General features: G+C 38.6%; 1 protein-coding gene across 1 annotated transcript in view; it reads left to right on the top strand.

Moving 5' to 3' along the window:
• Positions 1–317: 317 nt before the first annotated feature.
• The window catches only part of SLC24A3 (solute carrier family 24 member 3), a 458625-nt gene continuing 442291 nt past the window's right edge, over positions 318–16651 (top strand). The window contains exon 1 of the mRNA XM_039874396.1: positions 318–796. Within this exon, the coding sequence (XP_039730330.1) occupies positions 352–796 (445 nt within the window). The 5' untranslated portion in view covers positions 318–351. The remainder of the gene's footprint in view (positions 797–16651) is intronic.

The raw sequence follows: 16651 nt of genomic DNA, 5'->3' as shown, positions 1-16651 counted from the left end.
CCCCGCCCGCGCACGAGACGCCGCTCGCTGCAGGCTGCGGGGAGCTGCGCCCTCAGTACCCCCGCCTCGCCCCGTGCTCCTTGAGCGCTCCAACACCGGTCGGCCACGGCTCCTTGCTCACGGACCATGGAGTAGGCGGCCGGCCCCGCGAGGCGCTCCTGTAGCCGGCGAGGCCGTAGCCAGCCCCGGTGGCCTTGCCAGCCGGTGGAGTTGGCCAGCGGCGGGCCCTCCTCCCGCCGGTCCGTCCCTGCTCCTCCTCCTCCTCCTCCTCGGCCGCCACCGCCCCCGCCTCCCGGCCGCCCCCGCCGCGCCGCCGCCCGAGGCCGAGCGCGGACGCGGAGCGTGGGAGCTATGGCGCGCGAGGAGGAGAGGGACCCCGAGCGCCGGGAGGCGGCGGCGCGGGCCCGAGGCGAAGAGGAGGAGGAGGAGGAGGAGGAGGAGGAGGGACTGAGCGATAGCGACGACGAAGACCAAGACGAGAAGACCGGCAGCGGCGGGGAAGAGAAAAAGGAGGCGGCGGCGGCTGGGCGGGAGCGCAGCGAGGACGCGCGGCTGCAGAGCGCAGGGCTGCCTCCCGCCGCCGTCCTCGCCGCAGCTGCCCGCGACCGGAGCGGCTGCCGCTCGCCGGGGCCCCCGCGGGGGTCGCTGCCCTGCCTCCCGAGGATGCTGTCGCCCGAGGAGGAGGACCGCGAGCGTCGCCGGAGTCGCCGGAGGGACCTTCTGCTGAGCCAGCTCTGCTTCTTGGCCTTGGTGGCGCTGCTGCTCTGGTCGCTGTCGAGCATGCAGGAGCATAATGGTGAGTGCTCGCTGCCTGCCCCGAGTGGGCGCTGCGGCTCCGGCAGCTCGGAGATCCCTGGGCTGGGCACGGGGCTAGCTGGCTGGGCCGACAGGTGAGTGTGCCGGGCACGAGTACTTGCATTGCCCCTCGTAGGGGATCGGGCAGAAGGGGCCCTGAAGGCGAGGACCTCGCATGGATAAGCGTCTAGCACTCTGGGGTGCCTGGCTGGCCCCGGAAGCTCTTACCTGTGTCTCTTAGGTCTGCCCTTCTTACCCACAAACTGGAGGGACGTGGTGGTGGCGGTGAGGGCTGTTATCCTAAGCAAGTCCTTCAAGGCCAATAATAAAGTTGTTCTGGTAAGATTTGGTACCTGCGCAAGTAACCACCTGTACACTCTTTGGTTTGAGGGCATGAAGGGGGCTGGTTGACTGGTGAACACATAGTACTCCAGTGTTCTCTATATAGAACAGGCGAGATGGACCAGGTAGAAAGTTCCATACTCGCCTTTCCAGAACAGGTGCTGGGAACTTCAGGTAGGAGTAAAGTGTTGGCCACCTAGCTAAGGTTTAGTAATGGGCTTATTCTCTTAAACTGACCAGTCACCGGGAAGACGGATCCCCTTTGTGGACTAGCAGTTCTGGAAGAAATGGTTTGGACTGCACTGTCTATCACTCTACACTCAACAGTCACGGTGCCCTGCAGTGGGTCCACCTTCTAACCCACAACTTTTGTTTTATCTTTGTCGTTGGCCTTTCTTGAGCTGAAATAGGTCTTGTGGAGAAATGTGCTCAGAACAATTGTCCGCTGAAAACAATTTAGACTCCGGAGTTGCAGCTGTCTGAAAAACAGAGGAAAGACTTGGAAGAATAACTGTTGTAAAACAATTTTATATTCCGGCCGTTCCAGTGGCACAGTTCCTGGGAAAATAGCCATATAAATGTTTGTGAGAAAAAGCAGTTACAAATATGTGCTTTGGTGTTAAGATAGACGTAGCTTTAATACAAGGTGTTATGAAGTGCAGAATAAAGGCATTTTGATAGTGATGGTAAAATATTTTTAAAGGTACCATTAATTAAAAAAGGGATCTCCCCTAAATTGGCTGGTGTTGTGCTTTGTGGGGAAAGCAGATGGTCCGTCTTGGATCAGATCTTAGCAGCCCTCTTGACAGACTTCATCATATATGGTAATATGAGAGTCTGTTCTGGTCTTCAGTGGAGTTGTTAAGACTCCACTGCTCTCCCCATTGCTCCTGAATCCCAAATTGTCTGGAGATGGAAACTGACATCAGGAAGGGGACTGTACCCGGGTGAGGGAAGCTGGACTTCACTCTGAGGGCAGAGTCAGACCTGCTAATTCTTACCAAGAGGGTTTTCATGAACCGCCTCTCAATCTCAGTTTCCACGAGTGCAAAGCCAGTCTGTACTTCATGCTACCTTTGGAAAGGATCATTCCAAGTCAATTACATGTGGCCATTTTTCTTGCATGTAGGGACCATGTGTCATAGAGTTCTCACCACTTTCCGGGATAGAAAAGACATTTTCTGGTTGGAGAATGTGACCCATACAATTAAGTCCATCAGTGGCAGGGGTCTGCCTGGGTCTTTGGGGACAGCTGGGATGTTCTGGGGGAGGGAGTGTCAGACACTCTGCAAACTGGAAACCTGGTGACTAGAATGTAATTTTGAAATGGTTTCCCTAGCAGTGACATTTGTGTTCAGGTGCCACTGACTCAGATTTTGTTCCATAGCACAGCCCTTTCTCCCATTCCTTCTCTTGATATCTCTTTTTACTATCATTCATAGTCTTTCTCCCTTTCTGCCCCACCTCCCATAAATGTAGGGCTTAAGAAGACCCTCACCCCAGCAACTGAAGATAACTGAAAAGCCAACAGCGTTAAGGGGATGTCATCCAACTTCTGTTTATTTCCTCCAAATGGCATGCTAGTCATGATTCTGTGCCAAATCACCTTTTTTCCCCTCTAGATATTGATAATTTCATTATGTGATGCACAGCAATATTTTGCAGCAAAGCACAGGTTTTTTTTTTGAGATAATTTTAAAGATATTAATTAATGTGTGTGAATCTGTAAATGATTATTTTGCTTGGGGGTTGTCATTCAGCATATTTAAGCATTTAAATAATGACTTTAACCCTGGAAATTTGAGGCTGCTTAAGGGTCCTTTTAGTATGGACAAAAAGTTTGGAATTTAGCCTTGTTTTAAAGGCTAAATTTCTTAAAGGCTTTAGACTGATTCACATAAATCACAGCAGTTGAAGAGTAGAGGAAGAAACCAACCTGAGGTGACCTGGTTCTTTGATCTCACCTCTGTTCCCTGGTATTCTTGCCACCATCTGGGTGCAGCTTTGTAATATTTATATAACCACATGGGGGGTACCTTCATAATGATCAAAAGTAATATTTTTATTTAGTCACCTTGAAAGTAATGCAGTGATTAAGTGTTATTTCTCAGAAGCCTGTCTTCTAACACATATTGATTTTTCTTTTCTTTTTCTTTTCTTTTCTTTTTTTTTGAATAAAAAGTACAGTTCTTTTACCAAAGGAAAATAGAGGTGTATGGCAGTTATGTTGCTTAATGTTGTGTAATATTTCTAATCATATGGAATCTGAGACCCCTTTCTAGACATCTAACCAAACTCAGTGTAGATTCTTTTCTGCTGAGATGGAACAGGAGCATTATTAAATTAGGTCAGAAAAGCTTAGCTCTAGAATCAAGAAAAATGTTAATTCTCACAACAACAAAAGTAATAATAACTGAAATTTGGTGGGCTCTTAAGTGGCAGGCACTGTGCTAAGTACACTTCATAAGCATTGCCTTATTTAATCTGCAGATACTCTTTGCAGATGTCTGAGCCTTTAATGGCAGAGAAGGAAAGAGCCCTGGGTGCCCTATTTAGTTGTTGCCAAATGAAGATCTCATTTTCAATCTCTGTTTTCAAAGCCAATTGAAATAAATTGTCAGAAGGGCTAATGAGGTTTTCTTTCTTTCTTTTCCTTTTTTTTTTGCAGTGAGGATGGGTTACTTTGGTGTGTTTTGGGTGGTTTAATTTTTCTTTGAACTAAGGAACCTAGTCATTTTTTTTTTTAGAATGGTACAAATTAATTGTTTTTACTTTGTTGATTTTGTGACAATTTATATTCTTTCATATAATCAAATATTCATTTATTTAGAACCATCATATATCAGGTGGGATTGCAAATTGGTATAGCCGCAAGGATAAATCCATAGCCATATTTAAGAAGAAGAGTTTTTTGTTTGTTTGTTTGTTTCTTTGTTTACGCCTGTGGCACCTGGTCTTCCTAGATGGTCTCCCATCCAAGTACTAACCAGGCCAGAACCTGCTTAGCTTCCGAGAGACCAAAAGAAAGATCAGCTATCATCACATTTCCACAAAATATCACTTTTAACTGGTGTGATCCTTTCAAATATATACTCACATCACTTACACATAAATATGGTGTTTTATTATTTTTTTATAAAAGTGGACTCAGGCTGTATATATTCCTATAATCAGACGTTTTATTTCACTTAACAGTATACCATGTAAATCTTTCCTTATGAGTAAATATACTCTATGACATAATTTTAATATAATATTCTGTTGCATAGATATGCCACTATTTATTTAAACAATGTCCTGTTCTTAAGAATTTAGTATAATTTTAATTTTTTACATTTATTTCTAAATGCTACAAAGGACATCTGTGTAGATAACTCATTTAAATCTAATTTTTTCCCTTAGGATAAATTCCAAGTGCACTTTTTTTTTTTTAGTTTCAAGTATACAGTATATTGGTTAGACATTTATATTATAAAATGATCCCCCTAATTGCTCTTTTTCTCCTCTGGTTTTCCATCTAGCCGATATATTAATGCTAACTGCATTCCCTGTGCCATGCTCCCCATCCCCATGACCATCTACCAACTACTAATTTGTATTTCTTTAACCCTTCACCCCATTCTTCCAGTCCCTCAATCCCCCAACTCTGTCCATCACTAAATTGTCCTCTATATTTGTGAGCATTTTTGATTAGTTGGTTCTTTTTGTTCTTTAGATTCCACATACAAGTGAAATCACATGGTGTTTATCTTTCTCTGTCTTTTTCATTCAGTATAATAACCTCTAGGTCTATCCATGTCATTGCAAATGGTAGGATTTTATTTTTTTAATGGCTGAATAATATTCCATTGTATATATGAACCATAATTTCTTTATCCAGTCATCTGTTGATGGGCATTTGCGTTGCTTCCATATCTTAACTGTTGTAAATTGTGCTGCCATGAATATTGAGGTGCATAGATCTTTAGGAAGTATAGTATTGTTTTGATTTTCTTCGGATAAATACCCAGAAGTGCAATTGCTGGGTCAAAATGTATATCCATTTTAAATTTCCTGAGAAATCTCCATACTGTTTTCCATAGCGGCTGTACCAATTTGCAATCCCACCAACAATGTACAAGGGTTCCCTTTTCTCTGCATCCTCTCCAATATTTGTTCTTTGATTTATTGATGATAGACATTCTGACAGGTGTCAGGTGACAGCTAATTGTGGTTTTAATTTGTATTTCTCTGATAATTAGTGACTTTGAGCATCTTTTCATATGTCTGTTAGCCATCTGTATTTCCTCTTTGGAGAAGTATCTGTTCAGGTCTTCTGCCCATTTTTTAATTGGATTGTTTGGTTTTTTTTGTTGTTGTTGAGTTGCATGAGTTCTTTATATATTTTGGATATTAACCTCTTATCAGATGTACCATAAGTGACTATCTTTTTGCAGTCAGTGGGTTGTCTTTTTGTTTTGTTGATAGTTTCCGTTGCTGTACAAAAGCTTTTTAGTTTGATGTAGTTCCATTTGTTTATTTTTTCTTTTGTTTCCTTTACTTTTAGCAATATCAGAGAGCTTACTGCCTATGTTTTTTTCTAGAAGTTTTATGGTTTTGGGTCTTATATTTAAGTTTTTAATCCATTTTGAGTTTATTCTTATATACGGTGTAAAAAGGTGATCCAGTTCCTTCCTTCCTTCCTTCCTTCCTTCCTTCCTTTTCCTTCCTTCCTTCCTTCCTTCCTTCCTTCCTTCCTTCCTTCCTTCCTTCCTTCCTTTTCCTCCTTCTCTTCTCTCTCTCTCTCTCTCTACTCTCTCTCTCTCTCTCCTGTATCTGTCCAATTTTCTCAACACCATTTATTGAAGAGACTGTCTTTACCCCATTGTATATTCTTACCTCCTTTGTCATATATTCAATGAGCATATAGGCATGGATTTATTTCTGGGCTCTCTATTCTGTTCCATTGATCAATGTTTCTGTTTTTATGCCAGTACCATGCTGTTTTGATTACTGTAGCCTTGGAGTATAGTTTGATATCAGGTAATACCTCCAATTTGGTTCTTCTTTCTCAAGATTACTGTGGCTCTTCGGGGTCTTTTATATAAACCTGGTCATCTTTTTATAGAAGCAGTATGGATAAAGTGCAGGTTCTAATTCAGGAGTAACCATCCCATCTAGAAGGTTCCTAAGGAGGCGAATAGTAAATAAGAAAAATTATACATACATACATACATACATACATACATACATACATACATACAGATACGTTTTGAGATACTGTTTGTCTCAGTTACTGTTGCTGCATAACAGACCACCCCAAAAGGTAGTGGTGTAAAATGATCATTTTGTTTTTTTGCTCATGGATACTTTGGGTCAAGAATTTGGACAGAGTCTAGTGGGGAATGGCTTGTCTCTGTGCCATTATTTTGGGGGCTTCAGCTGGAAAAATTGAAAGGCTAGATGACTTGTCAGCTGGGTCTACAGTCATCTGGTGACAACATCACTCCCATGTCTGGGATGGATGCCAGCAGTTGGCTGGACCCTCTGCTGGGCTGTCAAGAAGAACACCTACATGTGGCCTGTCCATATGCCTTGCTTTGATCTTCCTCAGAGTATGGCAGCTGGTTTCCAAGAGAACAAGGTGGAAGTGCATGGCTTTTTTATGTCTTAGCCTCAGAAGTTACGTGGAATCACTTTCACTATTTTCTGTTGGTCAAGGCAGTGAGAGATGTCAGCCCAAGTTCAAGGAGAGGGAACATATTTGCCAGCATTTACTCAATGGAGGAGTCTCAGGATACATTGTAAGGAGAGCATATGCAATGAGAGATATTGTGGTTATCTTTGGAAAATAAGAGATTCAAAGAGAATAACTTAGGAGTGATTGTAGACATTTCCCTGGTTGGTAAATGGTGAATAATGCATACATATACACATGTGTGTATATATGTAATTTTTGAAATACATTCCAATTATGAAAACATTTCTACTCATCTTAACAGGCGTGGGGTCCAGCGGTGGTATTTGAAAAGAAGCCTGCAGTGGAGATTTGAATTGCAAATGTCAGTTGCAGATCTGAGATCCCATCTTTAGCTTTGTGGCTTCACATTCTCAGAGGACCATAACTGCGGCCTTTTGTTCCCTTGAGAGAGGCCTTGGCAGATTCTCCAGCTTTATCTCCCCTCCCCTTTCCATGCTTCACCATTCTGGCCTTTCTTCTGCTCCTCAAAAGAGCAATGCTTCTTCTGGCCTCAGACCTCAAGCATGTACTGATACCACTGTCACCATAGCTAGTTAATCCTTTATCCTTTACTTTCTGCCCCAAGATCTTCCTGGCCAGTTTCAGGCTCCCATTTTGCTCTCTGAGCAGACTCTATTTTCTTTCCATAGCATTTATCACAGTTGGCAATTATGTATTTCTTTGATTATGATTTGAGTAACATCTTCTCTTCACCAGATTCTAAACTCTAGGAGTTCAGGAACCCTATGAACTTTGTTTACCTCTGTCACTCAGCCCCATAGTACATGCTCAAAGATATTCATTAAATAAAGAAGCTCTTTTAATTTCCAAACTAAAGTGCCTGTGATAAAAAATTAACTACAGTGTGTTAGGAGCTCTCTGGCTGGCAAACACCTTATTTTCATTATTTATAATTCTGTCTCCAATCCAGAAAATTTGATATTGTTAGCTCATTTTTCATGAGCTAACACTGAGTTGCAGAAAGGTGAATGCCTTGCCCAGTATCACTTCTTTAAGTGGTGGGATTTGAACTCCAGGCCACCTGCATCAGAGCTGCATGCTTCTGTACTCCCTAGCCTGGGCTTAGAAGGACATGAATAGAATATGGGAATCACACTGCCTTTTTCAGTCAGCCAGGGAGTAAAGGAGTAACAGAAGGTTGCTTTCATAGAAGCAGTATTTTAGAAACACATTGCTTTTCAACCTTTTCTATTTTCTGCCTAAACATATATAGATGTGTCTCTTTCCTCCTGGCTTTTCTTAGCTGCTCATCAACCCAGATTTTTCTCAGAGATTTCCTCTACTCTCATGCCTCCAATCCTTGTGGGAAGATTTTTTTACCCTGGAGGGTTGGCAAAGCCAAAAGATTGCAAAACCAGCCATTTGCTAAGAATTCCAAGGCCTGGTGGAAGCTGGCTGATAGGACAGGATTTTGGCAACTCTATTTTTCTTTAAGGAGATTTCTTTACCTTGAGTGAAATAATTCTTTTTTGGGGGGGAAATAATAGTATAAAGATTTTTATAATGGAGAAACTGAGGTAAGGGGGGTTCGGAAAATATCCCTGAAGTCACATAGCAAATGGGTGATTCTGCCAGGAAGATAATTCTAGTTTTTCTGGCCTTTTCCTGCCTTCAGTTTCTGTAGAACTTGTTTGGCAGTGATTTTTATTTTATTGTTTGCAATGGTTTAATTGTGTTGTTCTGTAGGATTTAGAATTTGAAGTATTAAGGATTCAGATGGAAGAAGGTTTTCCATTAATGAAGTAGTGATAGGCACCATCCAGGCAGTTTTAGTCACTGAGTCATCATTTCTCAGACTTCAATGAGATTTCATCATTTCTCCCAGACTCTCCTCTGTGGCTGCAGGTCTCATAGGGTCCACTTGCCATAATCTCTTCATCCTCTTCAGACTTGGAGATGATGATGCTTCTCATTGCTATGAGTCCTGGGGGTTTCCCAAACATCCTCATCAGTTTCCCCAACTCTGCTCACCTTTGTAAATGGTCCCTATATTAAACTCTCTTTGGTAGCACCCCTTGAGTGAGCTTCTTCCTAGACCCCAGTGGTATAAGATACAAGGACCTCCATTCAGTCAGTCAATAAACACTTGTGGCTTTTCACTAATTGCTTGGGTCACAGTGGTGTCTGAGAGGGGTAACCAGAATATTGTATCCTCATGGTACTCAGATGTTAGTGGGAAGAAAGGCATTGAACAATTAATTTTCAAGCACTATGAGATATATGAATGAAGAATACACAGACATGGAAGAGGTATTGCTGGTCAGGAGAAGCTGGACCCTGGAAAATAAAAGAAATTAGGTTGGTAAAGAGTGGGGACAAAAAAAGCGAACTCATAGAAGAATGGGCGGAAGATACAGGTAGGCAGTTCACAAAAAAAGCAATAGCAAATGATCAAGAGACACAAGTAAAAATCCTCAGACTTAATAGTAATTAGGGAAATCTACATTTTAAAATGATAAAATACCACTTTTCAACATCAGATTGGCAAAATGAAAATATCAAGTGCTGGCAAAAGTGCAGAAGAGACAGCTTCTCTCATACTGCAGATAGGCATATAAGTTGGGACCCCAAGCATCATGAGAGACTGCAATACGATGATCAGTTTTTAGGCACAGACCCCAAATGAAGTCTTGGTCTTTTAATGAAATTGATGTATAGAAAGAGGGGAGGTGGGATTAGAATGGCAATCTGTAGATATTTGCAACTTGGATGGAAACTCTGTCTACTTCGACCCATCTGTGACCATGGAACGTGTTGGTCATGACCCTTTGAACTCTAGAGTTTAGAGATTAGGTGGGAGTTTGAGGGAACGGGGAATGCCGTTATCATTCTGGAGCTGTCCAAGCCAATACAAGTTGCTTATTTAAATTATGAAATCTAGCCATTATTTCTTTGTTGTCAATCACCATTTCTAGGAGAGAGTGAACAAATAAAGTAAGCTCATCTGTGACCTAGTTTAGGGCAATTTCACATTTGCAATTTTGTGTGTGTCTCCTCATTTTTACTTTGGTGATTTTGCATTGTCTGAGCTTAGCAAGAGTCATTTTCACTGTTATGAGCCAGTCACCACCACATGTGGAGGACAAGAAGTAACAAGCAGGTTTCTTGAGTAGGGCTTAAATGTAAGAGCAATATGGGTGAGGAAGTGACAAGGAGAAAGGGGGTGCCATAAGATGACACTAAGAATAGTGCTGTTTTTAAGTGAGAACGTGGCACATTCATTTTTGGAATTTTGACTTTGATTACTGGTAGGATATTTAGGTAAAATATTGTGAACTGTTGAAAGCCAAGATTATAAGCAGTGTGGCTACAAATTAAAATCTGTGAGTAGAATACATAAGGGTGAAGTTGGTATCTTTAGTTAGCTCTGTGGGGCTCAATCTTGTCTATGTATTGTAATCACTCCATGTTGTCTTTAAATCTTACTCATGTCTGGCCTACCCACCAGAGGTTCTGATGTAATGCTCCGGGTTGTAGCCTGGGATTTTTAAAAAGTGAGGCAAATAGCTTCAATGTGCAGCTGAAACTGGGCACCACTGGGTTAGATCAGTGGTCAGTATTCACCTTATGCTAGCCATGTCAGTAGTCTTTGTAGCTGAGCTGTGAAATACACTGGGGTTAATTTTTCTGTCCTCAACATGAATTAATATTGGTTTGCTTAGTTTTCTAAGCCTTTATCACTAATTGAAGCCCAAGCTTTCCTCCAGTTCTTTTCATCTCTTCATATATACAATGCCATTAGATATTCTGTCCAGTTCTCTGTATGAAGAGATCATTACCAGATTCTTTTGGCCTGGTCTAGCCTGGAGTGGTTGCTTGTTAAATTTGCTGCCCAGCTATTATCTTGAACTCTCTCTTCAGCTTCTTCCTGCATTTTTTTTCAGCTCTCCCTATGTTGAAAGCCATGTATGTGTCTTTCTTAGTTTATTCCTTCATTTGTGGTATACATTTTTTGAGATCACACATTCCAGGTACCTCCTAAAACAGGGGTGTGGAAATAAGAAAATTAAGATTTGAGACATTGTGGGTTTGAAAATATATCCATTCTACTCCCGCACTTAGAAGACATCTAGGCTGGGTCAAGAATTTCAGTTAGAACACACTTTTTTTTCCCTCAGAATTTGAAGGCATTGCTCTGTTGTCTTCTAGCATCCAAGTATCACCTCCGAGAAGATGCTGTTCTAGTTTTTATTTTTTTGTGTGAACCCTGTATTTTCACTCTAAGATTGTGTGTGCTCTTTGCTTTATTCCGAATGTTCAGTCATATCATGCTTATATGACTGGTGTGGTTCTGCTTTCATGCATTTTTCATGCATTTCCAGGTTCTTTTAATCTGGAAGCTTATGTCCTTCAAATCTGGAACTTGTCTTTTAATTCTTTCCATTTTAAGTTCTCTCTTCTCTCTTTCTGGATTGTCTTATTTGGATGTTTGACTTCCTGGATTGTCCTGATTTTTTAAAAATCTCTTTTCTCCCATTTTTTTTCTCAGCTCTTTGCTCTAATTTCTATAGATTTTCTTAACCAAATCTTTCAATTCTTATACTGAGCTTTATATATCTTCTGCTGCATTTTTTATTCCCAAGAGCTCTGTTTTCCTCCAAAAGTTATTTTTAGTAGCATCCTGTTCTGCTTCAATGATACAGTATCATCTCTTATGTCCCTAAGTATATTGAAAGTGTATTTGAAGTTTTTCTTTTCTCTGTATGGACTCTGTGTCTCCAAGTTGCTATTTTCTATTTGCCTCATTTTGTTTTTCATAATATGTGCTTTCTTTGAATGTCAAATGATCCTTGGTGTATACTCATATTTAAGCGAAGCCATTAAAATGATGATTGGAAACTACTAGGAGGAGGGCCTGATGATTGTGTGTCTGTAAGGTGATCTGACTGGGCCATGTCATTGGGTAGTGCTCCATGTCTCTAGTTATAGTTCTTTATCAGGGGTGATCAGATTTCCTAGAAAAAGATCACCCAGTGTCCTGCCTTGAGGGAAAAGACCTGAGAATCCAGTGGGAGAAGAAGCTGGAGTAGAGGGGATTTGTTCAGCAGAAACATTCTTCTAGACTCAAGACATTGTCTCAAGGACAACTATGAGTACGAAAGAGCTGAACAGTTTATTTTGATACATTGCAGGACCATCCCAAGTTATTTAAGTCTTCTTTCCTCCCTCCCTTCCTGTCTTCCTTCCTCCTTTCTCTTTTAGCTCCTATACACATGAAACTGGTAAGAGTTGTTGTCTCCTGAAAGGGCTAATGGTCAGGGGTGGTGGAGGGAGGCATGGTTTTCACCATATCCTTGTTTTTAATTGAAATTTTTATTGAGCTAGTTGTGGACTCACATGTAGTTGTAAGAAATAATACAGAGAAATTCCTTATACGTTTTCCTCAGTTTCCTCCAATGGTCATTTTGCAAAACTCCAGTATATCATAACCAGGGTAGTGACATTGATACAATCCACTAACCTTATTCAGGATCCCCAGTTTTATTTGTACTTGTGTGTATGTGTGTGTTAAGTTCTGTGCAATTTTATTACTTATATAGGTTACCATGATCCCCACAGTCAAAATATTGGATAGATCCAACATCACAGGTATAACCTATGTTGCCCATTTATAACTGCACAAATCCCACATACTTCTTTGTGCAAAAGGAATTGTTAAGTAACTCCTGTCACCTATTCCAAAATAAATTTAATTTAAACATTACAACTTGAAGAATTAAGAGAAATTTCACCATAATGTTGCTTTACACAAAAGGCTGCTTATAAGTTGGAGGTGGGAAATAAGTGTAAGGTTAATCTACATTAGTGAAATTAGGACATGGAGAGTTTTCTCAGTTGTTGCCATTTTATTGCTTTCAGGTATGGTAACCTGAGCTAAGTGTGAGATAAAGGTCACACATGATTAGTTAACAGTTTCTCTAATGAACAGTTTTTTCTGTCATTGGCACAATATGTCTGAATGAATGCTTCATGGAAATAGTTTGTTCAAGTCATTTGTTCATTCAAGCAGTTTAGCCATGCTCTCTACAATATTACTTTCAACATGATTCATTTCCTAGAGTATTCGATATCTGAGGAGACTGATGTGAAAGAGAATTTGAACTGAGGCCAGACCCAAGTTTTCCAATTCCATGCTTAGTAAATACTTATGGAAAAAAGAGCAGAAAGTTAAGGTTAGAAATACATTTAATGCAAATGCTTGGTGAAATTATTTTAAATTCTGAAATGTTTCTGAAGTGCTGGAATCTTGCTAGGAATTATTTGGCATGCAGTATAGTTAGAAGGGGAAATTTAGGGAATTTCAGGATGAACTACTTCTTGCAGCAAGTAATATTTGTTTATTCAGAAGTGTTTGCTCTTAGGATACTCCAAGAGCATGCCCATTGTAGAAGCTAACACCTACTGCTGTATAACTTTCCAGGAATCTGAACAAACTAGAGATTCCAACAGCAATGCTTGAAAGTGCTCAATTCATTGTTTGCTGCCAGAATTGAAACATTATGATTATTTTACATATTTTAAATTCAATTTGCAGAGAGATGGTATCTCAGTGTTTTAGTTTGCCTATCTGCTTTGCTGTGAGGCTAAATATTTTTTAAAAATGTTTATTGGTCATTTCTATTTCTTTCTTTGTGGAAAAAATTTTTCATGTGTGTTCCCCATTTTTTTCTAATGGGTTACCAGTGTTTTTCTTAATGAAGTGTAAGAGGTATATTCTCTATATAAATTGTTTATCCTCATTCAGAAGTTTTGCTCATGGTTTGTTTGTTTTTTGGCATACAGAAAGTTTTCATTTTTATCTAGTCAAAACTATATCTTTTTCCTTGTATGTTTTCAATATTTTATTCTTAGATCCAAGATCTGAATCATATGTTAATTCTACATCATTCTTTATATGTTTTCTCCATTTTTATGGTTTAATTTCTCAAAAATTTAACTCTTTACTCATTTGAAATTTATTTTAGCATAAGGTGAAGATTTAAATTAAATAAATGAACAAGTTTAACAGTTAAATTGTTTATTGAATCTTTCCTTTACCCACACATTTGTGGTACCACCTTTATTCCATGTTTGTTCTCTTAGGTACAAAAGCAGTTTTTGTGATGTCTCTTTGGTTCAACTTATCCATTAATTAATTGTTATAGTTTATTAGCTTGTTAATTATCTGATAGGCAAGATTGCTCTTGTTTTGGAAAAAAAATTTGCTTTATCACTCATTCGTCATTCCAAGTAAACTTTAGAATCTGTCATATTTTGCCCAAATACCTGTGGGCTTTGACAAGTATATACATAATTTGTGGAAAAAATGTCATTTTACCACATTGATTCTTCTCATTCATAATGTGCTTCTTTATGTGATCCAAGGTTTAAAATAATCTACCAAGATTCATGGTTATGTCCCTATCTCTTACATTTGTTTGTAAAACTTAATCTGGTATTAATTTTTATTGTTATTTCATTTTTATACATCCTTTTAAATATTCGTTTTTTATAATTTATTCTTAATTTTATTATTTATATTTTATTAAGTTTTAAACTACATAAATAATAAAAACAAGTTTGTTATACAAACCAATACCTTGTATTTTACAATTATTTGCTATTATAGGGAATTTTTAAATTCATGCTGTAGTTGAATAGGTTTTTACTGTTGGCTGTTGGTTAAATTAGTTACTTTTCATTATGTTATGAAAGTTGTCTTCTATTTCTAGTTTTCTAAGCATTTTTAAAAAATCAGCCATGAATGATATATGTGGTCGAATGCCTTATTAACATTTATTGAAGTGTTTTATATAACATACTATAAATAAATATCCATTTTAAGCTGCTCCTGAAGTAAACTCTAGATAGCCATGATATATTCTTTCTTTTAATGTGATGTTGGATTTGATTTGTTTGTATTTTACATAGAATTTTTGCTTTTATATTCATGACAGATATTGACCTAAAGCTGCTTTGACAGGTTTTGGTGCTAGCATTACACTAACTTTACAAAACAAATTGATGATTTCCATGTTCTTTCATGTTCTATTTTATGAAGCATGAGAATGATTTGTAACTTTATAATTTGAAAGAACACTTACAGTACTTTCTGGCCTATGGTCTTCTTGCAGATAATTTTGGACAAACTTTTGATTTCTTCAATGATACTTTTCTGTGTAGATAATTTGTTTTTTTCAGGGAAATACCAATTTCATTAAAATTTCTGAAATGAACAAAATTATACACTGCATTTAAAATTTTTAACTTTGTCCTATAATTGTGATTACATAACATTTTATCATTACTAACATGTGTTTCTCTTCATTTCCTTGATCGAAATTGACTGTATTTGTCTTATTTCATAATTTTGGAAGATCCATCTCTTGTGTATCTTTACCAGTTTTGCTTTTCCCCCTATTTTCTGAGTCACTGATTATAGCTTTAATAGTACTTTAAAACCTTCTCTTAATTTCTTTGTTTTCCTAATATTTTGAACTAAGTCCTTTATTTATATATATATTTTTCTTACTAATGATATATTTGACTTTAAGGGCGGCTTTAGACTCATAAGTTTTACAATGTCACGTAGTTATTATTGTATTTTTCAAACAGTCTTGTAATTCTAGTTTTGTTTTTTTGCTTGTGCAATTATTTAGGAGAGTGGTTTTTTTTAATTTCTAAGTTGTCAGAGTGCTTTTATGTGTATATTTTGAAATATCAATGTCTAACTTTTTTCCATTTTGTCCAAAGAATATGACCTTTAACTGTGGTTTTTCATTAGTTTTGGTTGTCTTTCTTTGGAACATGAACTGTTTGTAATTTATATAGCCATTTGTCTGTCTTCTATGTTTATCATCTTCTCTTTCATTATTTTCTTCTTTTTGTCATTTCCTCTTCATTCTACACAGGTTTCTAAATTTTTTTTCTCAGTGATTTTATCTTCAGTACTTTGGGTTTGCTCTACTACCTTTTATTCCATTTGTCTATGCATTTCTGTTTTTCAACCATTTCATATATTGTTTTCTCCCTTATTAGTTAGCTTCAATTGCAATCTTGGTCTTTCTGTCCATTTAAATTTTTTCTTTCATATAACCCATGTTTTCTTGCATATCATTGAGATTTTAAAATAGATTATTTCTAAAATTTACTTCTACTTTCTGTAATAAATTATTTTTGGAAGTATAGTATTCTTTTTTATGTTGCAGAGAATTTTCAAAGTGTTTTTGAGTTATTCACCTTTGAAAGAGAAGATCCAGGCCCTGGATATTCCTGTTGTCAGGGAGAGAGAAACTTTCCTTTATCCTTCTAGATTCTTTAGCTGGTCTAATAATTAAATCTACATGAGACAGATTGATAAGAGAAAATAGCCAATTTTAATTACATACATACGCGTGGGAACGCCACATATGTGTGAGAGTCAGAGATGCCACATACATGAGAGGTTTGAGGACAGAAAGTTAAAAAGAGGTATATATGACATTCTGCACTAAGGATGAGGGAAAGTGCTTTGGGGCTTCAGAGGAAGGGAAGAAGGTCGTTGCAGGATGATAAGAAGATAAACTGTGCAGTAATTTGTAGTTTGCCCTGCCCCATAGATAGGTTATAAAAGGTTGTTTCTGGTGATAACTCCTCTTATTATGGGCAAAGCCCCTAATTTAAATTATTGGAATGATAAAAGTTTCTCTCATGAGCCTGCAGGGTTTTGATTGTGTTCAGCTCAAAATAATCACTTGCCAGAGTGGCATATTTTGGGGAGGCCTGTTCTGAACTCCTTCACTGTGAGCAGACCTT

The sequence above is a fragment of the Pteropus medius genome, unplaced genomic scaffold (genome assembly GCF_902729225.1).
Source record: "Pteropus medius unplaced genomic scaffold, Ma_sr-lr_union100, whole genome shotgun sequence".
Classification (NCBI taxonomy): Eukaryota; Metazoa; Chordata; class Mammalia; order Chiroptera; family Pteropodidae; genus Pteropus; species Pteropus medius.
This window is presented reverse-complemented; position numbering and strand designations above follow the sequence as displayed.